Source organism: Selaginella moellendorffii, unplaced genomic scaffold (assembly GCF_000143415.4).
Source record: "Selaginella moellendorffii unplaced genomic scaffold, v1.0 SELMOscaffold_122, whole genome shotgun sequence".
Lineage (NCBI taxonomy): Eukaryota > Viridiplantae > Streptophyta > Lycopodiopsida > Selaginellales > Selaginellaceae > Selaginella > Selaginella moellendorffii.
In genome coordinates, this window is record NW_003314383.1 from 145,936 (window position 1) to 169,435 (window position 23,500).

General features: G+C 46.4%; 7 protein-coding genes across 18 annotated transcripts; 3 read left to right on the plus strand and 4 right to left on the minus strand.

Moving 5' to 3' along the window:
• On the plus strand, positions 1-1,941 carry LOC9632905 (DEAD-box ATP-dependent RNA helicase 35). The gene has a single exon (XM_024665421.1). It carries the CDS (start codon positions 20-22, stop codon positions 1,844-1,846), a length of 1,827 nt encoding a protein of 608 aa, XP_024521189.1. The 5' UTR covers positions 1-19; the 3' UTR covers positions 1,847-1,941.
• On the minus strand, positions 1,871-3,183 carry LOC9632413 (peroxidase 50). 2 transcript variants are annotated; one of them, XM_002991643.2, is made up of 4 exons: positions 3,151-3,183; positions 2,797-3,081; positions 2,380-2,740; positions 1,871-2,322 (listed from the first exon to the last, which is right to left on the minus strand). In XM_002991643.2, exons 2-4 carry the CDS (start codon positions 2,998-3,000, stop codon positions 1,916-1,918), a joined length of 972 nt encoding a protein of 323 aa, XP_002991689.1. In that variant the 5' UTR covers positions 3,001-3,081; positions 3,151-3,183; the 3' UTR covers positions 1,871-1,915. The 2 variants fall into 2 exon arrangements, with proteins under 2 accessions (XP_002991689.1, XP_024521201.1); XM_024665433.1 differs by lacking the exon at positions 3,151-3,183 and having other exon boundaries at positions 2,797-2,936; positions 3,003-3,129.
• Positions 3,133-6,945, minus strand: LOC9632906 (GPI ethanolamine phosphate transferase 1). The gene is made up of 17 exons (XM_024665418.1): positions 6,779-6,945; positions 6,532-6,723; positions 6,318-6,473; positions 5,971-6,264; positions 5,701-5,918; positions 5,574-5,648; positions 5,455-5,521; positions 4,817-5,400; positions 4,585-4,772; positions 4,385-4,526; positions 4,229-4,337; positions 4,070-4,172; positions 3,803-4,019; positions 3,653-3,751; positions 3,538-3,596; positions 3,378-3,483; positions 3,133-3,317 (listed from the first exon to the last, which is right to left on the minus strand). The coding sequence occupies exons 1-17, from the start codon at positions 6,939-6,941 to the stop codon at positions 3,159-3,161; spliced, it is 2,931 nt and encodes a 976-aa protein (XP_024521186.1). The 5' UTR covers positions 6,942-6,945; the 3' UTR covers positions 3,133-3,158.
• A 3,972-nt stretch (positions 6,946-10,917) lies between these two features.
• LOC9632414 (flowering time control protein FCA) lies at positions 10,918-14,823 on the plus strand. 8 transcript variants are annotated; one of them, XR_002991098.1, is made up of 20 exons: positions 10,918-11,154; positions 11,236-11,312; positions 11,396-11,474; positions 11,752-11,760; positions 12,252-12,334; positions 12,388-12,439; positions 12,500-12,570; positions 12,624-12,690; positions 12,740-12,819; positions 12,884-12,948; positions 13,014-13,058; positions 13,105-13,240; positions 13,296-13,370; positions 13,424-13,690; positions 13,742-13,771; positions 13,831-13,995; positions 14,046-14,105; positions 14,149-14,264; positions 14,309-14,392; positions 14,453-14,823. XR_002991098.1 is itself a non-coding variant. In XM_024665424.1 (19 exons), the coding sequence occupies exons 1-18, from the start codon at positions 11,061-11,063 to the stop codon at positions 14,218-14,220; spliced, it is 1,527 nt and encodes a 508-aa protein (XP_024521192.1). In that variant the 5' UTR covers positions 10,918-11,060; the 3' UTR covers positions 14,221-14,264; positions 14,309-14,823. The 8 variants fall into 8 exon arrangements, 7 of the variants coding, with proteins under 7 accessions (XP_024521192.1, XP_024521194.1, XP_024521198.1 ...); XM_024665424.1 differs by having other exon boundaries at positions 14,309-14,823; XM_024665426.1 differs by having other exon boundaries at positions 14,046-14,102; positions 14,309-14,823.
• A 1,496-nt stretch (positions 14,824-16,319) lies between these two features.
• LOC9632415 lies at positions 16,320-16,700 on the minus strand. Its single transcript, XM_002991645.1, has one exon. It carries the CDS (start codon positions 16,698-16,700, stop codon positions 16,320-16,322), a length of 381 nt encoding a protein of 126 aa, XP_002991691.1.
• Positions 16,701-19,067: 2,367 nt separating this feature from the next.
• LOC9632908 (carotenoid 9,10(9',10')-cleavage dioxygenase) lies at positions 19,068-21,681 on the minus strand. Of its 4 annotated transcripts, none has more exons than XM_024665487.1 (15): positions 21,551-21,681; positions 21,443-21,474; positions 21,286-21,393; positions 21,133-21,235; positions 20,781-21,031; positions 20,550-20,729; positions 20,417-20,495; positions 20,289-20,367; positions 20,165-20,230; positions 19,976-20,114; positions 19,725-19,902; positions 19,531-19,668; positions 19,426-19,478; positions 19,235-19,378; positions 19,068-19,184 (listed from the first exon to the last, which is right to left on the minus strand). In XM_024665487.1, exons 1-15 carry the CDS (start codon positions 21,624-21,626, stop codon positions 19,083-19,085), a joined length of 1,728 nt encoding a protein of 575 aa, XP_024521255.1. In that variant the 5' UTR covers positions 21,627-21,681; the 3' UTR covers positions 19,068-19,082. The 4 variants fall into 4 exon arrangements, with proteins under 4 accessions (XP_024521255.1, XP_024521256.1, XP_024521254.1 ...); XM_024665488.1 differs by having other exon boundaries at positions 21,286-21,373; positions 21,443-21,501; XM_024665486.1 differs by having other exon boundaries at positions 21,443-21,501.
• A 378-nt stretch (positions 21,682-22,059) lies between these two features.
• Positions 22,060-22,443, plus strand: LOC112342873. The gene has a single exon (XM_024665443.1). The coding sequence runs from the start codon at positions 22,060-22,062 to the stop codon at positions 22,441-22,443; it is 384 nt and encodes a 127-aa protein (XP_024521211.1).
• The last annotated feature ends 1,057 nt before the right edge of the window (positions 22,444-23,500 follow it).

Below are 23,500 nucleotides of genomic sequence, written 5' to 3' on the forward strand. Positions count from 1 at the left end.
TTATTGCGAGCTAGGGCTCATGGCTATGGCGGTGGCGACGATGGCGGAGGAAGCTGGAGCGCGGCGCGAGGAAGCGCCGGAGGAGACGATCGAAGACGACGACGGGTACGTAGAGTATGTCCCGGTGAAGAAGCGCCGGTTGCTCGAGCAGCAGAAGCTCCTCCAGAGAAAGGGCCAGAATTCGTCGCTGGTGGAGGACGGTAGGGGCGCGGCGGAATCCAAGCCCAGCCTGCTCGTCAAGGCATCGCAATTGAAGAAGGACCAGCCGGAGATCAGCGTCACGGAGCAGCTAGTGCGGCAGGAGAAGGACATGATCGATCGTCTCTCCGAGAGGAAGACGCTCATGTCCGTGAGGGAGCTCGCCAAGGGGATCACTTACACAAATCCAATGCAGACCGACTGGAGGCCGCCCTCTCACGTCCGGCACATGAGCGAGGCCGAGTGTGATGAGATTCGCAAGCAGTGGCACATTCTTGTGGAAGGCGAAGAGATCCCTCCTCCGATCAAGAACTTCAAGGACATGAGATTTCCCGACCCCATTCTTCGCAAGCTCAAAGAGAAGTCCATCACCCGGCCGACGCCAATCCAGGTACAGGGGCTTCCAGTGATCCTCTCGGGCAGGGATATGATTGGCATAGCGTTCACGGGCTCCGGTAAGACGCTTGTGTTCGTTTTGCCGCTCATAATGCTCGCACTGCAGGAAGAACAGAGCTCTAGTCTAGGTAGTGGTGAGGGTCCTTTCGGGCTGGTTGTGTGCCCATCTAGAGAGCTGGCCAGGCAGACCTTCGACGTGGTACAGGAGTTTACGAACGTTCTGCGTGAGAAGAACTATCCAGAGCTGAGATCGATGCTGTGCATTGGGGGGATTGATATGAGGTCTCAGCTGGAAGTGGTGAAGAAGGGAGTTCACATCGTGGTGGCGACCCCCGGCCGGCTCAAGGACATGCTAGCGAAGAAGAAGATGAACCTCGACCGGTGCAAGTATCTCACGCTCGACGAGGCGGATCGGCTCATCGACTTGGGATTCGAGGAGGACATCCGGGAGGTGTTCGACCACTTCAAGGCGCAGCGCCAGACGCTGCTCTTCTCCGCCACCATGCCGAAGAAAATCCAGAACTTTGCCAAGAGCGCGCTGGTGAAGCCGGTGGTGGTGAACGTCGGGAGGGCCGGGGCGGCCAATCTGGACGTGATACAGGAGGTGGAGTACGTGAAGCAGGAGGCCAAGATCGTCTACTTGCTCGAGTGCTTGCAGAAGACCCCGCCGCCAGTGCTCATCTTCTGCGAGAACAAGTCGGACGTGGACGACATCCACGAGTACTTACTGGTGAAAGGAGTTGGAGCAGTGGCGATTCACGGTGGCAAGGATCAGGAGGAGCGAGAGTACGCGATCGCCTCGTTCAAGCAGGGAAAAAAGGACGTGCTGGTCGCCACGGATATCGCCTCCAAAGGACTCGACTTTCCAGACATCCAGCACGTAATCAACTACGACATGCCGGCGGAGATCGAGAACTACGTGCACAGGATTGGACGAACTGGGAGGTGCGGCAAGACAGGCATTGCGACGTCGTTCATCAACAAGAACCAGAGCGAGACCATTCTTCTCGACTTGAAGCATCTGCTCAAGGAGGCGCGGCAGAGGATTCCTCCGGTTCTGGCGACTCTGGACGATCCCATGGACAACGTCGAGGAGGTGGCTAGAGCCAGTGGAGTGAAAGGGTGCGCCTACTGTGGTGGCCTGGGACACCGTATTGGAGAGTGCCCGAAGCTCGAGCACCAGAAGAGCCAGGCCATCGCCGGGACGAGACGCGATTACTTTGGTTCTGGTGGATATGGTGGAGAGATCTAGAGCTGGAAAGCTTGCGAGGAACGAGGAAAAGAATTGGTGAGCTTGTGTTATTTTGACAGTGTTGATTCTTCAAGTTCTGTGGCACTCTTTTCTTACCACCCCGTTCGTCTCGTTCTTCACACCGACGTTTCCGAGCTTGTCCATGGAAGCCGCAAAGACTTCGTAGAAGAGATCCTGGCTGCTGGCAAATGCGTCCACGACGCTGCGAGTTCTTGCGTTTGTAAGGAGCTCCTGGTCGGAGGTGAGAAGGCCCAGACCTCTCTGCATGCTCCGGTAGTAGGAGTTGTCGAACTGGAAGGGTGTTGCTGCGTCCATGCTTGCTACCACATCGGGATTTCCATTTCGCGGAGGGCAAGCTCGTCGTAGTTCGCCGAGGAAGCCCGGGTTCATGCTTGGATCGCCGGCTCTGGTGCCGTTAAAGTTGTAGATCCTGTTCGTGAATTCCGTGCAGTGTGCAAAGCCGATTGTATGAGCACCTGGAAGAAGAACGAGGGATTAGCGAGCAGCTTAAAAAGCACTGAGAGAGTGCTTACCAGAGAGCGCTATCAGATCGATTTCATTGAGGCCCTTGGAAGCGAACAGCCTGGTTAATTCGTTGATAGATGCTGTGGAAGTCGGGAGATTGCGGCCAACCCGGGAAGCCATAGACAACCTTCCATCTTTACGGCCTTTCCTGACTTCCCAGAAAGGACCACCAACTAGCTGAACCAAATCCCTCGTGATGATAGCCAGAACATCAGCGCAAGAGACCACACCGGGACAAATCTTTTCCACTGCTGCTTTAGCTCGATGAACTGCATCAAAGGCATCTCCCGCTAATGAATGATTTATCTCCTCGTCTCTTTCAGCCTTGTTGCCAGGAGTTGACGAAACGAGGACCGAAGCATCACATCCCTGGCCTCAAAAACAAATAAGAAAACTCAAGAACCTCAGGAGAAAGGACAACTTACGTCAACGAAGCAGTCATGAAAAAAGAGCCGCAGTGTTGCTCCAGCTGTTGTTGGTGCTTCCCTTATCTTTTGAACCATCACCTGTCTGAGAATGCTCTCGGCATGCGGGCAAGTCCGCTTGTAGTAGTCCACTGTCAGCTCTGAAGTTACAAGCATGAGCAGAAGTAACACGGTTAAGCTGAAACACAGGCCAGATGAAACCATACTTCGGACATGTTTCTCTCCCTTCCTCGAATTCTTGTAAGAGGAGAAACCTCGTATGCTCGGCAGCTGGAAGACCAAGCACTGGAATGCATGGGATGTGAAAGAAATGCCAGACACATGGTAAGCATGCAATAACGGAAACTACGTTACCGCGTTGACTAGAAAAGCTTGGATGTCTGCCCAACATTGATCCTCACATCCCTGGTGTATATGTTACTTAGCCCAAAGAGTAGTAACACGAAGACAACTTGCGCGCTCATGATACCGAAGTGGCTTATGCTGTTGCCAATCTCCATCCAGCTTCCCGTGTTCCGGACCTTACGAGCAACAGAAAATTGTATGCCGTCAGAAAGGCACCAACACCATCAGAAACTTACAAGGAAAAAGAAACGGATCGTCATAATGTCCGAGAGAATTAAAACCATGAAGTAACAACCAAGACGAGGTAGGCTCATGATCTTCACGACAATGCTGAATGCGCATCTGCAATCACAACCACGTCAGAACGCATAACTGAGAGTCAGCAAAAGAGCGTACGTTACAAGGATGAACGGTATGAAGAGCTTGAAAAGGAGAAGAGCTGTCATGATAAATGGCTGGAAAACCCCGTAGTTAGTCGTATCACAACCACTTCAGTAAGCAATATCCTTACATCAAAAACGGTGATGAATCTGTACACAGAGGAGATTTCGAAGCTCGCGATGCTTGCGACGTTTCCAGTTCCAAAAAACGCCACATTGATCAAAATAAGCTGCAGTTAAAACATCGTAAGTCCATGAAGGATAATGATTGCTAGGCTTACAAAACACAGCGCTACATGCACGTCGGTGAGTTTCAAAGACCTCCAGGAAACATGTCGTTCGCCTTTGGCAAATGCAGTCCATTGGATGAGCCGTTCACTGGCCGAAAACTCGTTGGTAAAGGAATTCCGTCCAAAAGACGAGAAAGTGATAGCGGACTCCACCAGAATCCAGGAGAACAATACGCTAGCCAAACCACTATAGAAAAGTGCCTCGTAGCTGAAGACGAAACACTGTTAGTGTTGCCTTAACCGTAAGGAAAAGTTTACCCGATTGAGAGAAGTAGAAATGGAGGTGCAAATCCAAGAAAAATTGCACAAACTCTGGCAATTATTGTTGGCGGAGATCTTAGAGGGAGAAGAATTGCTACCCCTGAAGACAAGTAGGTAGATTACATCCAAACAAACAAGCCGAGGAATTTGAAGTACCTGCAAGGGACCAGTTGACGACCTGGAATGTCAAAGGTAGCTGTCTCCTATGGGTTCTGTAAGAAGTCGTGACCCATACCATGAATGATGAAAAACAAACAAGAATTATCTGCAGAAAAGAGTGTCAGGAAACAACTGTTGTAGATAAGACGCTACCTGGACAACAAAAAGTACATCTCGTTCAGCGGAGAGATTTTTATCACGCACTAGTTGTCGTAGAATAGGTTCTTTGGGAACAATTTTGTCAATCCACCAAGCAGCGAATGCAAGTGCTACTACCAGGAAAGCACTTCCGACACTGTAAACATTTTGCAGGTGGATCATCAACCTTACAAGAAAGAAAATCTGAAACTTACACCAGTGAAACGTGTTCAGGAATTTGTGGAGGCATCAGTGTGAACCCTGAAAGAAACCAGCAAGATGCCCAGACGAAGGCTGGGATCATTGAAAGTCCAGGAAGGTTCATGGAGATTGTTACAGCTCCTACCACACCAGCAGCAAAGAAAAAGCCTGTGTACACTTCTCTTCTGAAAAAACTTGAAACCTGCAGAAAGATCAACAAAATTTCTAAACGTAGACGAGCATTACCAAAAGCTGAACAATAACGGAAGAGAGCATGCTTGCGAATAGAATTTGGAACTTTGAAACCTTTCCTGTTCTTACTGCGATCCAAATGCGTGTAAAATCATTCGGACTGGCGAGTACACGCTGCCAGAGGAAGATTCCAGTACCGATATAGAGAAAGTATAGTATAGGTGACTTTTCGAACATCAGCACCATAAACAGCGCTGCCGACAAGGTTCCCATGGCAAAATTACCCTGAAAGGAACTGATTACAGAAATGATAACCAAAGGAAGTTTGCATACCAGAGAACTTTTCCTTTGTTTACGTTGGAACAGCGGCGAACTGGCATAATGCCTCAACAAGTGTAGGATTACGTACAGCATCCATCCTACGTAGCCAAACGTAATGGTTCCCATCAAAAACCACCAGTCGTAAGTTTGAAAATAATGCAGGCCATCCAAAGATAAACTGATCAATTTCTGTGTGGAGTCCAACGCAGCCTGGTATTGCTGTAGACCAATAAGCTGTTGTATACGGCTCGTAAGTTCCTCGTAATTTTTCAGAGAGGAAAATGGCCTGAAAAAGAGCGACGTTTCCTGCTTGATATCTTATAGATCCGTTAAGGAGAGCTCCTGGACTTCACCAAAATTTCTTAGGATACGTGATTTTCGCAAGAATTGGTTGAGTAATTGCTTTGCATTCGCGAAAGCGGCCTCGGCTTCGTCAGCCTGAAAAACGATGCAAGGGTTTGACAAAGCACAAAAGCAAGCTTCATATCACCTTATTTAAAAGCAAGTAGCCTCTTGGCAGCACACCAACAGAGTTTAAAGGACATGGAAGTCCAAGAAGTACCGACTGAAAGAAACATTCAGCGTAAAAGCGTGAGAGCAGAAAAAATTGTCTTTACCATAAGCGGTGCAATGTCCCCTTGGTTGACATCAACGCGTTCGAGATTTTGAAGTCCCCAACTGTGAGGCGTCACCATGTGGTGTGTGTGCTGATCGACAAACTTAAAACCATCGTCTTCGTCGTCTTCAGGTTTTGCAGGACTGGGACCTCGGATGCCCGCACCCCAAGCAACAAGTGGTGTTTCCGTGTTTTCTGGTTCTCCATCTCCATGACTACCTAGCAAGAAAAGTCAGTATTGAATAGGCAAGAAAGCATCGACGAGACAGACCTTTATCACTCATCCCGTGGTCGGCTGTAAAAACGTATGCAGTTCGTCCATCAGAGTACTTCTCTTCCATAAGCTTGAACACCCGTTCTATTCCGCGATCAACGACCTCCACATTGTTCAAGTATATCGGAGAATATGGACGATGTGCGTGGCCGTTGGTGTCACATCCCAATAGATGCAAGAAAACAACAAGCTCTCCACTTTGTAGAGTCTCTTCGACCACAGAATCTCTTTTGGAACTATTTATCAGTTGTTCAAAACGATCAAAAACCCAAGTATCAAGGAAAGACGCATCTGCAAACAGAAAAAACCATACATTCTTCTAGAATCGAACAAACGAGGCGAACCTGTTGCAAAATCTTCATACTCGTGCGGGTATGCGGAGAACTTTGCCTGTGGAATGTTGCCACAAAAAATGGGAACAATGTCTGGGCTTCCAAAAGCGACCACTTTCTTACTCCTGTTAAAGACGGAATCGAACTCCACAGGATTTGCCTTCCATCCTGAAATCTCCAGACGTGAAGAACGTTAGGCTACAAACAGTCAAAAGGTAAAAGTTACCTTTGGTTACAGCACTTGGATCTTCATACAAACCAGCGATTATAGCAACGTGCCCGGGACGAGACTCGGTTGGAGGGCGAGCATGAGACACGCCCCATTTGCCCTTCTCGTGCATCACATTGTGCAGAAAAGGAGCTCTTGGCGATCCATCCGGCTTGAGCTCGAAGAATTTGTCAGCTCGCAAGCCATCAGCTAATAGATCTTACATTTCAATCACTGAATCCGTGAAAATCTAGAAGGGGATTACCGACAAACAGCACAAGGCGCTTGGCAGGCGCTTGGATCCGAGGCGCGACGGGATCAATCCCATGAACGATCGGCGACTTGAAGTAGATGTCGAAGATGCTGAGCATGAAGAGCGCATGGACCGCCACTCCCAGGATGATGATCTTCACCTCTCGGCTCTCCATTCCCCCGGCATAAACCCTAAACCTGATTTCGAAATACTTTTTTAAAATTCCGTGCAGCTTTTCCGTTTTGACCGGCAGTAGCCGGTGGGTCTTCTCTTCTGGACGTTATTTTCCCATTTTCTGGGACTATTTAGCAGGGGTAATAGAGCATAAATTTTTTGTTGGATGCTTAAACAAGCACGCTAGTCAGAGAGAAATTGAAAGAGTTTATCGTTGTCTCTGGCTTTCAACCGCAGGCTCTTAGTCCGTACGGAAAAGATACGAGCTCAAACAGAGCAGAGGTAAAGCGCTTGCATTTTAGAGAGTACTTCAACGTTTGTTTGCAGGTTGTGCTAAGGGATATAGCACAGGCAGCCATTGCTGCTCGTAACGCTATGTACATTATATGTGCGTAAGTCACTCTGATTTTCGCTTTTCCTTTTTGTCTTAAGTTCGTGTCCCTTCTTTTTTGTTATGTTGTACAAGCTCAACGGCATCATGTAGCTGGACTTCCAGCCGAGGTTCTTTCGATCCCTTTTTTGTTTACTTTTGCCAATGTGTTTAAGTCTTTGCAGGAGATTATCCAAACGGCATTGCAGCGTGCTGGACAAAATCTTGCTAGACAACAAGCTGTGCATCAGTATGTGCAACTACTCCAGCAGCAACAGCAGCAGCAGCAGCAACAGTCGCAACCATCGCAACAATCACAATTTTCACAGCTGACGAAACCCATAGCATCAGTAAACCAACCGTCACTCATCTTACGCAAGCATCAAGCTCTTCACTTGCAAAACATTCCGCAGCAACAACAGCGTCCACCGGTACGCTGTCCTTTTGCATTTTGTGCTTCATGTCTCAATTGGATTTCACTACAGGTATTCCATCCAGGGAGCATTGCACAACAGGTATTTCTTTCTTCTGAACTTTCTTTTCTCTAAAAAAGCTTTCTCGTTCTCTTAGCCGGCACCTACAAAGCTTGTGCAATCTTTGGTTCCAACCCCAGTATTGCCTCCTGCTGTAGCAACAACATCTAACTCGACGGAGCACGTCTCGCCTGAAGGATATAAATACTATTACAACAGTATCACATCCGAAAAAGCAAGGTAACAACGTTAAGATTTAGATGTGAAGCGCATTCAAGTTTCTCTCTACAGTGGGAAAAGCCGGACGAGCTTTTGAGCGCAGAGCCACAAGTTGCTCCAACGCTACCGCCACCCCTATCTTTATGTTCCCTTGTTTTTATCTTACAGTCCAACGTAGGAGGTGAACTTCCCTCAGTTCCAGCCATCAAATGCTTACTTGGAACAGCATACTGATTTACAGATATACCAACTTGAGCGAAAGGTCCATTTTCTTGTTTCTCTTGCTGATCTTGAGTCCAACAGGGAGATTTATGGCCGTGCTGCTAAGCTTGGAACAAACTGGCGCGAATGGTGGCCGGACAGCCTTTGGACCAGTCGAGGTTAGCATAGAGTGCGAGTTCCTGTTCCGAAAGGCCCAACTCCCATTGTTTGTGGATCAGATGGAAAGCAAGTGGAGGTCAGGTGCAGCTGGAGAGCACTATCACGTCGCCTGCGAGATGTGCCACCCACTCGTCACACTCATAGTCGTCTTCAATCACTATATCCCGCACCCGACCCTTGAACAAGGGGAGCCAACGTTTTTGCTCGCCGTCCTTCTCCAGCACACTGAGTGCAACGTGACGGTCGCCATGGATCGTCCCTTGCCTGTGGACCACCAGGATCCTCCGGCCGCGGTACAAAAATCCCCGGATGGGCCAATTCATGCAAGTCGTCTAGCTCACAAATGCTGGAGTCGTCAAAATCCATTGGATTCTCTTCTGAGAGCTCAGTCGTCCATTTCAGCGCGTCCAGGTTGTAGAAACCGTCGTCATCTTCGTCTCCAATGTTGTAACCAGGATTGCATTTCCCCCTAGCAGGGATGATGTAGTCTCCTGCCACCCAGCGTCCAGTGCCAGAGTTGTACTGGAGAATGCCGCCAACATCAATGCGGCCAACATCTTCTGAATTGATACGCTTGTTGTTGAGCACTGCAATGTGATATATTCCCGTCTCAGGATCCAAATCCATCGCCTCGATCGCCTGGACCTTCTCGGTACACCGGAGAACCTTCCAAGTGTTCGTAAGAGGATTGCCTACTGTGAGAGACCGTGAGCAAGGACTGTTGGGACGGTGTATTACAGCAAGCGTGCCACACACTAGACCATTGGACGAGCAATGCCCTACAAAGACGGAGCTCTTTCCAGGCGGGTCAATGGGCAGAGAAATGCGCTTGAGCTTGAGAGCCTCGCCAGAGAAAGGGCGCCATAGGGCTGTGGATTTGGATCCGCGGCGCACAATCGTCCGGACCACCCATGGGATGGGATGCTTCAATCCGAAATCTCGAGCAAAAGATCCAGAGTGGAAAATGTGGTACCAAGATCGGCACACCCTACACATTAGGGCCACTCTTTCGATGTCCAACCTCGCAAGGATTTCCATCAGCAAATCCTCCCCCAGCCGATTGAAGATGGAGTCCTCCATCCTGGCCCGAGAAGCTGCAACATGACAAGGCGGGAAATTTTAAATGGCTATTCGTTTTAACTTGAAAAACCTTAATTATTTTAAACATAACACTGCCCGTAAAGCTATTTATTGAAAATTAGGTTACTATCCTTTCTTAAAAGGGCCATGGGTTGTGATGGAAAGCGCGAACGTGAAGCAATTCACCCCTTGGCCGCCCGGGGCTGTGGAACGCTAAACGTAGCAACGACAAAGGAATTGCAGCAAATCTCGAGAAGCCAAGCAAGAAAGGAAGATGGAGCAGAGCAGAGTCGATGGCCTTGATACGCCTCAAGCAACATGAATTCTCGTTGAGCCAAGGAAGAAAGGAAGGAGATGCTCGATGAGATTGTGGACAAGATGGATGGCCGAAGTCTTAGCAGCTGCCGGCTTACTTGGAATGATCTCTGCATCATGCACCACCAGTTAAAGTATTACTTAACGCTTCACCCTGCAATCAATTTCCCAGTCACGGAAGAAGAGCGTATCCGTCCCTGGCTAAGATGGATGAAGACATGTATTGAGCACTCATACACCAGTAGATGGGTACGTTTCCAGTGCCATTGCAAGCTCCGGAAATTACTGAGAAGAGTCCCGACATTGATTAGCATCAAGAAAATAAGTTTAATTGTTTTTAAGTATTGTTATTCTAATTTAACCCAAAACTGGAAGGGTACCATGTCGGGATTTCCATTTCGCGGAGGACAAGCTCGTCACTGGCTAGTTGGCGGTCCTTTCCGGGAAGTCAGCACTTACAAAGCATCTATCAACGAGGCTGTTTTCCTCAATTAAATCGCTGATGGCACTATCTGGTAATCCTCGCAGTGCTTTCTACATCCTTCTTTCTCCACGTGATGATAGCGAGAATATCAGCGCAGGCGCCACACCGGCTCGATGAACTGCATCAAAGGCGTCTCCGGCTAATGAATGATTCATCTCATCGTCTCTTTCAGCCTTGTTGCCAGGAGTTGACGAAACGAGGACCGAAGCATCACATCCCTGGCCGCAAAAACAAATGAGAAAACTCAAGAACACGCCCCATTTTCCCTCCTGGTGCATCACATTGTGTAGAAAAGGAGCTCCTGGGATCAGCTAATAGATCAATCAATCCGTGAAAATCTAGCAGGGAAGGGAATTACCGACAAACAGCACGGCAGGCGCTTGGATCCGAGGCGCGACGGGATCAATCCCAGAACGATCGGCGACTTGAAGTAGATGTCGAAGATGCTGAGCATGAAGAGCGCATGTACCGCCACGCCGAATCTTCAACTCCTAAACGGAGATTCATCCGAAAACCATAAAAGTCATAAAATTAAACGGCATAAATCCTAAACCTAATTCGAAATACTTTTTTTAAAATCCCGTACAAGGCGGGATGTGGCGTTCGTACTTATCGGTTTTGACCGGCAGTAGCCGGTGGGAAGGTGGAGTTCCAACTCTAGGGTTTGTGCGTGTGTCGTGTGTGATTTCGCGTTCCTGGGGACAATGCGCGGTGGAGGAGGAATGGCCGGCTGCTACATTGCATTGTGAGCGCCAAGATCAAGCAGAGCAGTAGCAGCGCCAGCGGCGGAGCAGTGGGATGGTCTCGGAGAGGAAGAAAATGCCTCATCACGGAGATCCCAGCAGCAGTTCTTGGCGCGTTGCTGGCCACAAGCGCGAGCGCGACAATTCTGGTGAGTGATTTCTTCTCTTCCCCTCGTATTGCCGCATTTCAATTCATTCGTACTATGAATCGTAATATTCTTCTTGTCCAGATTCTAGTGAAGGAGGACAACACACTTATGTGAAACTCTTTGTGGGCTCGGTTCCCAGGACAATTACTGAACAACAAGTGCGTTCTCAGTCTGCAAATTCTTGCTTTTTTTTTTTAACTCGTTTCGTTCGCTTCCCTCTGCGCATTCTTTTTCTTGTCAGGTAAGATCAATGTTTGAGGAATATGGAGAAGTTCTTGAGGTTGCGATTATAAAGGATAGGAGAACGGGGCACCAACAAGGCATGTTTTGTTGTATCTTCTCTTTTTCCCATAATCGAATCTTTGTTGGGTTTACTGTTGGCTTGCTTTCCTCCTAGGTGGTGTGTTGCGGTGGTCCAAAGCTTTGGATAGATTGTGCTGCACGGTTGGAATGTCTGGATTTATTTTTCCTGGTTCGATCGAGGACAGAGTTTTTTGTTCTTTGTTTGCTTGCATTGCATCGTTAGGATCATCGTTCCGTTTTTTATTCTCTCTTTTCCATATGGTAATTTAACTCTGGCTTAGGTGAATGTTCCAGCAAGAAAACGTATGACATCATGTGAATGGATTTTTGAGTGGATATATGGATATCAGACACTACAGCATTGCCCGTCCGTTGATGATCCGCGACAAACAGATATGCTCCACCGGGAATTAGTTCATGATACTCTTTCTTGGAAACTGGTGGCAACTATCCAATCGATGGCCACTACTCGTTCTTAGTGATGACTGGATCCAAACGTGAAACTCGGAACAACTTTGGAGATGAATGCTGTGGGTTAAGTTCCCACTTACAGGGATCAACAAAAACTCTGGTTGTGACTCTGACATGGACTGGGGACCGAGGATGAATGGCTTGAGAACGAAAACCAAAATGGTGGCGGACTAGTTTTGATGGTGGATGCAATCTGTTCCGCAGTATATCCGGGCGGGCACGATGCTTGTGTTGTTTTTTTTTTTGTTTTCATTCTCTGTTTTAGTTTTTTCTCGATTATAGTCGCTAATTTGTGTTTCTGTTCTACTTTTTATGCCGTATAGGTTGTTGTTTCGTCAAGTACTCCTCGAGGGACGAAGCTGACCGAGCTATACGTTGCTTAAACAACCAGCGGACTTTACCAGGAGTAAGAATTTGGCCGTTTTTCTAGTTGATGGTTTGACTGTTTACGCTGGACAGGGAGCTTCGCCTGTACAAGTTAGATACGCAGATGGTGAAAGAGAGCGCTTAGGTGAGGACGTTTTTTATCTCCTTCATTTATCTCAACTTCCATTTTCTTTATATTTTTTAGCAGGGGCAATAGAGCATAAATTGTTTGTAGGATGCTTAAACAAGCACGCTAGTGAGAGAGAAATTGAAGAGGTAAAATTGTTTATCGTTGTCTCTGGTGTCGTATTGATGGCTTTCAAGTGCAGGTTTTTAGTCCATACGGAAGAGTTGACGATATATACGTCATGAGAGACGAGCACAAACAAAGCAGAGGTAAAGCGCCTGCATTGCAGAGAGTACTTCAAGTGACGTTTGTTTGCAGGTTGTGCTTTCATAAAGTACCCGTCAAGGGACATGGCACAAGCAGCCATTGCCGCTCTTAACGATGTGTACATTATGCGCGTGAGTGACTCTGATTTTCGCTTTTCCTTTTTTCTTAACTTGTTCCTTCATTTTTGTATGACAGGGTTGTGATCAGCCTTTGGCTGTGAGATTTGCTGACCCAAAACGGCCTAAAACTGGTGACTCGAGGTCTTCTTTTCTTTTACTTGATATATTTTCTGCAAGATAACCTCAACCGCGAGAGTGTTTTACAGGAACAGTTTTAGTCCCCGCCATCACGGATCCGGCTCTAACAACAGGTGATCCTATTGAGATTACCAGCGCTACTGACATGTTTGCTGTCAGATCTAGTGGCCACAGTGGACGTGCTTCTCCAGTTAGCTGGAGGCAAGCAAATGCATTGAGTTTGCGGCAACTGCATCAGACTGGACAACCTCCATTTCCTCCAGCAGTAATTCCCTGTCTAAGCCCTTCACAAACAGTATGTTCCTGCTCTTTGGTTATTCTTTTATATTGACACGGTCAATTTCTTCCAGGCATCTCCTAACCACTCGCAAGGCCCATACGTTGTACAGCCTCAACGGCATCATGCAGCTGGACTTCCGACCGAGGTTCTTTCCACCTCTTTGTTTACTTTTGCCAATGTTTTTTTAAATCTTGGCAGGAGATTATCCAAACGGCATTGCAGCGTGCTGGACAAAATTTTGCTGGACAACAAGCTGTGCATCAGTATGTGCAACTACTCCAGCAGCAGCAGCAGCAGCAGCAGCTTCATCTCCAACCTCAGCAGTTTAATCCACAACCATCGCAACAATCACAATTTTTACAGCTGACGCAACCCCTGGCATCCATAAACCAACCGTCACTCATCTTACACAACCATCAAGCTCTCCACTTGCAAAATATTCCGCAGCAACAACAGCATCCACCGGTACGCTGTTATGCATTTTGTGCTTCATGTCTGGATTGGATTTTGTTACAGGTGTTCCAGCCAGGGAGCATTGCACAACAGGTATTTCGTGCTTCTGAATTTTTTTCTCTTAAAAATTCTTCCTTTCTCATTTTACTTAGCCGCCTTCTTGGTTGTTGTCGGCGCCTACACAGCTTGTGCAATCTTTGCTTCCAACCCCGGCATTGCCTCCTGCTGTAGTAGCGCCAACTACATCTAACTGGACGGAACACGTCTCGCCAGATGGATATAAATACTATTACAACAGTATCACATCCGAAAGCAAGGTAACAACGTTAAGATTTAGATTTAGGCGCAGTTTAATATCTCTCTACAGTGGGAAAAGCCGGACGAGCTTGAGCAACAAGTTGCTCCAACGCTGCCGCCAGCCTCTGTTGTAAGTTCTTTATTTGTTGGTTTTATCTTACAGTCCAACGCAGGACGCGAACATCCCTCAGTTCCAGCCATCAAATGCTTACTTGGAACAGCTAAGACACCAGATCTGGATATGAACTAACAGGAGCCTGATTTACAGATATACCAACTTGAGCGAAAGGTACATTTTCTTGTTTCTTCTCTTGCTGATCTTGAGTCCAACAGGGAGATTTATGGCCGTGCTGCTAAGCTTGGAACAAACGTGTAGCTGGCGCGAATGGTGGCCGGACAGCCTTTGGACCAGTCGAGGTTAGCATAGAGTGCGAGTTCCTGTTCCGAAAAGCCCAATTCCCTTTGCTCGTCGATCAGATGAAACGCAAGTGTAGGCCAAGTGCAGTTGGAGAGCACTGTCACGTCGCCTGCGAGATGTGCCACCCAGTGATCACACTCAAAGCCTTCAATCGCCGGCCATCCTTCCCCGACTATATCCCGCACACGACGCTTGAACAAGGGGAGCCAACGTTTTTGCTCGTCGTCCTTCTCCAGCACACTGAGTGCAATGTGAAGGTCGTCATGGATCGTTCCCACCAGGATCCTCCGGCCGCGGTACAAAAATCCCCAGATAGGCCAATTCATGCAAGTCTCGTCGTCGATCTCACGAATGCTGGGATTCTCTTCTGTGAACTCAGTCCATTTGAGTGTATCCAGGTTGTAGAAACCATCGTCACCGTTACCTCGGTTGTAGCCAGGGTTGCACTGTATCAGATCACTTGTTATGACGTCCCGTCCAGTGCCAGAGTTGTACTGGAGACTTTCGCCAACGTATTTTGAATCGATACGCTTGTTGTTGAGCACTGCAATTCGATAGATTCCCGTCTCAGGATCCAAATCCATTGTCTCGGTCATCTCGACCCACTCGGTACACCGGAGCACCTTCCAAGTGTTCGTAAGAGGATTGCCCACACTGAGAGACCGTGAGCAAGGACTGGTGGGACGGTGTATTACAGCAAGCGTGCCACACACTAGACCATTGGACGAGCAATGCCCTACAAAGACGGAGCTCTTTCCAGGCGGGCCAATGGGCAGAGAAATGTGCTTGAGCTTGAGAGCCTCGCCGGAGAAAGGGCGCCACAGCTGTGGATTTGGATCCACGGCACACAATCAGTGTCTAGCCGCGTAAGGATTTCCATCAGCAAGTCCTCCCCGAGCCGATCGAAGATATCTTAGCCCTAGGCCCTAAAAATGCAATGTTAAACCCTAAAGCGCGGGAAAATTTCTTTGTTTTAATAAACCATGATGTTTAATAATAATTTGCTATGCATTGCATGTAATAACGCTTGGTTTGCTTAATAGTAGTGTTATTCCGATTTATTAATTCAATTAATCAAATAAAGTTTATAATTTATATGCATGTTTGTAATTTATAAACACAAAATTAATCTTATTGTATATAATAGAATAAAAAAGAATATATTAGAAAGGGTTTATGAAAGTTTATAAATTATAAACATGTTTATAATTATAAATACAAAATTAATCTAAATGAATAACAACTGTTAAATGGTAGAATATCCTAAAATATTCAAGCATATTTTAGGTATATTCACTATCATCCTAGTTTTGCTTAAAAACTACTTGTAAGCTATTTATTGAAATTAAGTTACTATCCTTTCTATGAATTGACATGAAGAAATTGCTGCAAAACTCAAAAAGCCAAGCAAGAAAGGAAGATGCAACAGAGTAGAGTCATCTTCATGTTGAGTATAGCCAAGAGAAGACTAAAGGATGGAACAACTGGAGCATCATGAGACATCATGCCAAGGGACACGTGAGAGTTGAAGATACTTTTATTCTGCCTAAATTTTTCAAAATCTTGCTCATACTGATCATCAGGCTGTTGTGTAATCTCCCCAAACACGACCTCTCAGACCTTGCAAGCTTAGCAATCATCTCATTTTCCTATCGTTGAAGAAAACTAAGCAAACGAAATTCCATAAGAAAGACGCTCCAATACAAAGAAAAGAGCAGCTTGAGTCCAAAGCCAAGCTCATGATGCTGAAAGGAATGGCAAATCAACCTTTCACATAAATTGTTTTGCTTTTTAATTGTTGATTTGTTTCCACTTTTCTTGCCTACAACTTCGGATAGCAAACAAACGACCGAAGAATCATCATCTTCCAAACCCAGACATACCGTCATAGCTTTATTGAGAAGATTAACTACAAGAAAGTGTGCTTTAGCAGCCAGTGACATAATCCGCCTTGAACTTGCAGCCGTCATTGTAAGTCTTGATACCACACTTGGCGCAGTTGCGAGCACGGAGTTCGTTGAAGGCAGTGATCATCTCGTTGCCAGTGAGGTCGCAGTTGGAGCCGGAGACAAAGAGCCCACAGTGGCCGGAGCAGACGCCTGTGGAGCCTTTGTTGCCGCCAGTGAAGTAGCGGTTGCTAGGCTGAATCTGGCGGCGAGCAGCATCACAGTCGCTCTGTGCGAGGCCACTGCACCGTGTAGAGCCAGCACACGAGTAGGAGTCCTGAGCATGAGAGCCCCGCAACAACACGAGATTCACAACAAGCAAAACATATGTGAGAGCTAGTGCCATGTTCATCGACTTCATGGTTGCTTAGATATCGAACCCCTTATTTATATGGGAAGGCACAGAAGCGTGTCTAACTTTGCTCCCAGCCTGACTTCCAACACAAACTTAAGCGGTCAAGAAGGAAGAACCCAAACTTAGGTGGTCAAGGAGAACTGCTGTATTGACACAATATTAAGCCCCCCATTTTGATCGTGATCCTACCCAGAGAAACGTGTCTAGCTTTGCTCCACTGGTCACCTGTCCAGACAGTGACTGTCACGACTTAATTGTCGCAATACCAACCCAAACTTAGGTGGTCAAGGAGAACTGCTGTATTGACACAATATTAAGCCCCCCATTTGATCGTGATCCTACCCAGAGAAACGTGTCTAGCTTTGCTCCACTGGTCACCTGTCCAGACAGTGACTGTCACGACTTAATTGTCGCAATACCAACATGATCCCCCATTAATATTATATATCCATGTGTGAGGTCCACATCTATTATTAACATAACTATAATAGTAAAATAAATTAAATTGGGTGCCACATGGCATGATCTGGCTCATCCAGAAAACATGTGGCAGCTTTGGTAATATAGCTACCACCACTGTTCTTTTATGCATGTGTACTAGTGACCCAAGTTACAAGTTGTGTCCAACATCAACCATAGTGCATATCAAGTGTTTGTGTGGGCAATATTCTCTTCACACCATCAAGTTGTACAATAACGTTTTGCTCCCGGTTCATAAGGATTTGCCTTGCAGTTACGATCTCGAGCCCATTATTTATATGGTGTGGGCGGGCACAGAAGCGGGTCTATAGCTTTGCTCCCAGCAAGACTTCCAAAACTTAGGCGGTCAAGGAGGAACCCATTTATAATTGCATGGCCCTGCCCAGAGAAGCGTGTCTAACCTTGCTTTACAGGTCACAACTTGTTTAGACGGCGACTTGTTCGCATAGATGGACACGTAGAAGAAAGATCCCGCCATGTATATAGAAGGCTTCAGCTGTATTTTATTAAAAGTCCATTTTTCTTTGTTAAACTTTGCTCTTTGGTTGTTAACATATATCAGCTTGATCGACATGGCCCAATTGACCGAGTGTGAAACCTGAGCCATTGCGTCCATCAGGCCGATGGCCCAATCTCATTTTGATCATAATATTTGGTTGGAGCAGAGCACAGGTTCGGCATGTTCTAGCTGGCTGTCGACCCAGATGTCACTCAATGATTGTCACTCTTTTCCTTTCTCATGTCTTAGTTGTTGACTTATTAAGGCGGTGAGATGAATTTTTAAAAGTACATTTATGTAAAACTGTTTTGTTTAAGATGCTTCTAATATATTTTATCTAACGGTTGATATATATTTAGATAAACTTGTATTTTTGACTTATAAACAAGTTTATAATTTATACCCAAATTATTCTTGTACTGTTGTGTCTATTGATCAATTGGAAGTTTCTTGGCACGATCATGGAATCCGTGCCGGGGATTATGAAGAACAAGATCAAAAGAATGAATGAAGAGCTCCTGAGCTTTTTTTTGCTCCATCTCCAACAATGTGGAAAATCTCCCAGGCCAAGAGCTCTAGATCGACTCATGTTGCGCAGGTCTTGAACGATGGCAGCAAAAGGCTGCTCCACAGCTCTGGAGTGGTCTCTCGTCAGCCAAAATTCCAGGCAAGATCAGAAACCACTTCAAGCACAATGATCCCGATGGCTACGTTGATCTCGCCGGTCTCGAGCGCGTCGCTCCTCCGCGCCATCGTCTACTGCCAATCCGGCCTCACAAACGGCTTCACCAGGAGCTTCACCAAGGGCTTTGCAGGGCGGCAGCAAAGCAACAGCCGCCCTCTCCACCGCCTCCAGGGATTCCAGCACTAACTGCATCAATCCAAAGTCGACCATCAACCACGACTTCCTGGTGATTGTGCTGATCGTCGGGGGCGTGGAGCAATTCTTCCTTTTCGAGAAGTGTGGCCCTGGCGGTGACTGCGGGATCAACATCACCCCCGTTCTCAGCCTGGGCGATTTTACCAATGCCAAGCTGCTGAATTTCGATTGCGAGGATACGCCGCTGGAACTGCGCGAGCTCATGAGGATCACGACCCGCAGTATAGCCTTCACGACAAGAACTGCTGGGAGTATGCGATGAGCACCGCTAAGAAGCTGCTGATGGAGTGCCACCGGAGGAGTGGAAAGGCCCAGTTTCGAGAGCGGGCCCAGGTGGTCGGGGGTGAGATCACTATAGAACACGCCCGAGGTATCAGCAGTCGATATTTCATGGTGCTTGCGCGAGTGGCAACGATTGCCATGTACGCTGGCTCCCCAATAATACTTCCTAGTTGACGACCACGTTTGCAATCGTTGACTAGCCTCAAGTTGGCACGTGATTTATCGTCTACTTTCCATTTTTCTAGTTTCAAAAGAAGAAGTCACTGTGGAATCCATAAGGTACTCGCTGGGGGAGACCAATTCTTGCTACAGCTTGATCCTGAAACTTTTGTGCATCAAATATGTACACCTGCAAGTACAAATTTTACACTTGCCAACTCTCTTACAGTATGCACTCACTTCGGATTTGTTTGTCTCCTCGTCATGCACATAGCTCACAATCCACCCGTCGTCTTCATCTGTTGAGTGGGGTCTCGCCACAAACAAAGGCTCCGATCCGTATCGGTTGGCTCCCAGATCGTGGTACTTCACATCAATTTCATCCTACAGAGATATAACAATTAGCTGATTGATAACTCGCAATGGCGTACTTCACAAGATTCCGGAAGTTTTACTTTCATGAACTTGCCATACTTTGGCATGCCTGTAAACAGCAAATCTTAAGTACATGAGCAAAAAAACGCATTGAAACTTACCTACAACTTTGCTAGCCTCCACATCCACCACCTGGGCATAGGCAAATTGGTTCTTCCTTCCTGTAAATTTCTTGTTGATTTTTGGCATTTCGATTCCACAAGTTTCCAACGATGTCAAGTTCCTTTCCACCACCGTCCCTGCTCAGCAAACTCATAAACCAAAACTCAGTTCACTCTATAGAAACAAACGAAACCTTTGTCAAGATTGAATCTCCATTCCCGCAAATTGGCCAAGAGGGCACCATCAACTTGAGGGTCTCTGGCATTTCTTGGATCAGTCGGTGTTATGCCCCGAGCAAACCACTCGCGTCTGTCCACACCATTTGGCGTGGGAAAGAATGGAATCTTCGAAAACAAAGCATGCAACACAATCTGTTTATCACATGATAATATTTAGTTAGCAAAACAATTTTTTGAAATTTCTTTTTAGCTGAAGTTTACTTACTTCATCACTGTCTTCAAAGGCATTTACAGCGTGGAAGCTGTATCCAGGCTCTACTTCGAACCACCTTACTGACTTAGAATCGCCATAACGAGGCATAACTCCTATTCTGGAAGAAGAGTTGTTCTCAAACTCGACCAGCCTGAGACATGGGCTCAGATTAAAAGCCTTAAAACACAACATGACAACTACCTTCCTGATCCTTTCAGCAATCGGTTCATGTTGATCGTGAGTGGAAAATCAGGAATCAAGGTGTAACTGGAAAAGAACTCACACGAGAATCCAGAACTCGATTCATGAATGAAATGCTACTTACTTTTTCGTTATTGAAATCTCGTGAATAAAGCATGCACGATCAAGCTCCAGATCTGTCTTTTGTATCAAGTCTCCATCCTCTGGATGAAAAGAGTGAGCAGAAGTTTGTGTTTTGATACAGTCACTTACTGGAAACGATTCCAATTTGCAAGTATGGCGACTTTGCATTGAAACCAAAGATAACGAGCTCTTGCTTTTCCAGATCAAACTTAAAGTAGAAGAACACAATTCAATAATAGGGTCACTTTGTGATCAACCATACCTTGGAGTGAGATGTGAACGGTCCTTTCCATTTACCACTAAAATCAAGAGTGCCAAGAGTGTTGAGGCTTGATAAATCTATTTCATGAGGAATATCTGCTTCTGCGACTGCATACAACTTCCCAGCAAGCTTGAAAACGTGCGTATTGCATGTTGGCCCATTAACTTTCCCAAAACGTAGCTGCACATTGTAGCTAAGGAAAATAAAACAAAATAAATGCAATTGCCTTACGAAGTTTAGAAGATAACTTGCTGAGATAGCCAAAGAATCTCCCTCCACAGCTCTTAGGAATGAGGTTTTCTTCGTGTTCTTTTCGATTTTGTGTGCCATAGTATCAACATATTTGTTCTTATATGTGATGAACTTGCCACCTTGATCAAACCTGGTCGCATGAAGCATTCCATCACCTTCAAACCAGTGACAATACAGTTTCCCAAAAGGACTTATGAGAATACTTTCATCAAGGAGGTAAGGGTTTGGACCTGATTTAAAGGTAGAAAAAAGAAAATTAATAGAACCAATGAATTCAGAACACACAATCATGAGCAAAACCACTGCCAAAACACCATTTCTTTAAACGCACCGTTTCTTATGTAAGTTCCTGCTGGGAAATCCTGAGGTATTTCTCCATCAATAACTTGAACTGGTGTCCAAGATCCCACCTCTTCCACGGGTGAAAAGTTTTCCTAGAAGGAATTTATTCAGAAAATATCTGCGAAAGTTTTCAGTATCTTACCTGGTAATAAATATTCCGTTCCTTATCTGGTTTGTATAGAGCATCCACAAGCACATCAAGAAACTTGTTTCTACTAGTGTGGAACAAGCTTTTGAGAAAAGGGGGAACCTTGATCAAAAGCGAAGATTTACGAACTGCTAAGAGTCATACATCACACCTTTCGTGTAGCAAGTGCTCCATTTCCAGTAACTGGCACAGGTCCATATGACGATGATGCTGCAGCTATGTTGAGCTACAATTCCATGATTGAGTATGCAATTCATACCTTGACATGCCTTTGTTGCTACAGGGGAGAGATTTGGAGTAGCCTGATGAAAAGTTCCAGCCACAATGCTGGCCATTGCTATGCGACTCGCCCAAACCGAATCTTTCGTATTTAAATGGTCTCCCGGTTTGTCTTTCTTGCCACATTTGATCCTTCCTCTCATGTGCTTGTGGACTTTCTCTAATAACTATTTCTTTGCCGCTTATGTGAATTTTGAGAGAGAGAGAGAGAGAGAGAGAGAGAGAGCGAGAGAGAATCCGATGTGTTATACTTTTACTTGTTAGATTTTAATGTGGGGATTGGGTTTATGTGCTATTAAATGTGAAATTTTCAAAATTGTTCTGTAGGAAAATAACTAATATCAATATTAGTTTGTTACTTGCATTAATGACTCACATTTGCTCTTTTTGCCTTGCATCTCCTCCCTTAGATCTCTTATATCCAAACCAGGGGCTGAGCTTTATGTTAGCTACTCGTGCAAATTGGAGATACATAGTAACTTAGTAACCATGAAGTCGATGAACATGGCGCTAGCTCTCAATGTCTTACTTGTGAATGTCATGATCATCATGTTGTTGCGGGGCTGTCATGCTCAGGACTCCTACTCGTGCGCTGGCTCTACACTGTGCAGGGACCTCGCACAGAGCGACTGTGATGCTGCTTGCCGCCAGATTCAGCCTAGCAACCGCTACTTCATCGGCAGCAACAAAGGCTCCAGCAGCGTCTACTCCGGCCACTGTGGCCTCTTTGTCTCTGGCTCCAACTGCGACCTCAATGGCTCCGAGATGATCACTGCCTTTGACGAACTCCGTGCTCGCAACTGTGCCAAGTGTGGTATCAAGACTTACAATGACGGCTGCCAGTTCAAGGCGGATTATGTCACTGGTTGCTAAGCGCACTTTAAATCTTCTCAAGAAAAACTAGAAATATATATATAGGACGGTATGTCTGAGCTTGGAAGACAAACTATTCTTCGGTCGTTTCTTTGCTATCCGAGGTTCTAGACTCCCATGCGTGTATCAGGAAATAAAAACAGCAACAATTTGTTGAGAACCAAAGTGGAAAGAGCAATCAAGTAAGCGCTGGGAATCTTGCGCTCTTAGTTTACAGTTTCTTTGCTCTGTCAGTGAGACTCCCAACCAGGTCGAGCCTACAATAAGATGAACAAACGAGGGATGCAGCTCCATATAGGATGCGCAAGCTCGCAGATCTGGACAGCAAGAACAGCAACCGTATAAACACAACTCACAGAGTAAAAGTTCCAGCTTATCACAACAAACATCTAAGATCCAATCAAAGCTCAGAATGATGAGGTCGATGAAAGTGATAAGGAAGTGCATGCGCTGCCATCAGCCCATGTATAAACACAGCAGGTGTCCATGAAGCTACATGTGTCACCTGTTGGTGTTCAAGGCAGTGCTATCTGGCGAGGACGACATCTTCTTCGCGATCGCCTTCTAATCCACATCACTGCCCGAGTCACTATCGTCCGTAGAATGACGTGGCAGCGTCAACGTGATTTGTGCCCCAAAAGTCGAGTGATCGAACCAACAGGGCCGTATTCTGTTGTCAGCTATATTAGATAGATAACTTGATGAAGCAGGCGTACCAGGAATTGTTCATGAGCATCTTCCTGCGACTCGATGTGGATGCGAGTGGTGGCGCCGCTCCTGGTACTGCATTCTTTTGTATGTTCTCTGGGACCGTTCGAGCCCACTTCTCTGCCTCTCGCCCGCCTGTCTACAATGTTTGCGAGCCATTTCACGGCAAATGGATGGGTGGCCGGAATGGAGAAGTGCTCGCTCACGGTCTCTGGCTGTGGGCAATCCGCTCACAAACAGTTTGGAAGATGCTCTGTTGAGGAAGTTGATAGCATTGAGACGATATGTGGATCCTGAGACAGGGATTTATCGGATTGCCGTGCTCAACACCAAGACAGTGATGGTAGGG

Coding starts and splice junctions, on each gene's coding strand:
- LOC9632905 (XM_024665421.1), top strand. CDS start 20: ATGGCTATGGCGGTGGCGACGATGGCGGAGGAAGCTGGAGCGCGGCGC.
- LOC9632413 (XM_002991643.2), bottom strand. CDS start 3,000: ATGGTTTCATCTGGCCTGTGTTTCAGCTTAACCGTGTTACTTCTGCTC. Junction 2,741..2,796: donor TTCATGACTGCTTCGTTGAC/GTAAGTTGTCCT, acceptor TTTTGAGGCCAG/GGATGTGATGCTTCGGTCCT. Junction 2,323..2,379: donor CGATCTGATAGCGCTCTCTG/GTAAGCACTCTC, acceptor TTCTTCTTCCAG/GTGCTCATACAATCGGCTTT.
- LOC9632906 (XM_024665418.1), bottom strand. CDS start 6,941: ATGGAGAGCCGAGAGGTGAAGATCATCATCCTGGGAGTGGCGGTCCAT. Junction 5,522..5,573: donor GCTACTTGCTTTTAAATAAG/GTGATATGAAGC, acceptor ATCGTTTTTCAG/GCTGACGAAGCCGAGGCCGC. Junction 4,020..4,069: donor TTTCTACTTCTCTCAATCGG/GTAAACTTTTCC, acceptor TTTCGTCTTCAG/CTACGAGGCACTTTTCTATA.
- LOC9632414 (XM_024665424.1), top strand. CDS start 11,061: ATGGTCTCGGAGAGGAAGAAAATGCCTCATCACGGAGATCCCAGCAGC. Junction 12,571..12,623: donor GTGAGAGAGAAATTGAAGAG/GTAAAATTGTTT, acceptor TTTCAAGTGCAG/GTTTTTAGTCCATACGGAAG. Junction 12,820..12,883: donor ACGATGTGTACATTATGCGC/GTGAGTGACTCT, acceptor TTTGTATGACAG/GGTTGTGATCAGCCTTTGGC.
- LOC9632415 (XM_002991645.1), bottom strand. CDS start 16,700: ATGAAGTCGATGAACATGGCACTAGCTCTCACATATGTTTTGCTTGTT.
- LOC9632908 (XM_024665486.1), bottom strand. CDS start 21,626: ATGGCCAGCATTGTGGCTGGAACTTTTCATCAGGCTACTCCAAATCTC. Junction 21,394..21,442: donor GAGCACTTGCTACACGAAAG/GTGTGATGTATG, acceptor CTTTTGATCAAG/GTTCCCCCTTTTCTCAAAAG. Junction 19,185..19,234: donor AGGAGACAAACAAATCCGAA/GTGAGTGCATAC, acceptor TTGTACTTGCAG/GTGTACATATTTGATGCACA.
- LOC112342873 (XM_024665443.1), top strand. CDS start 22,060: ATGAAGTCGATGAACATGGCGCTAGCTCTCAATGTCTTACTTGTGAAT.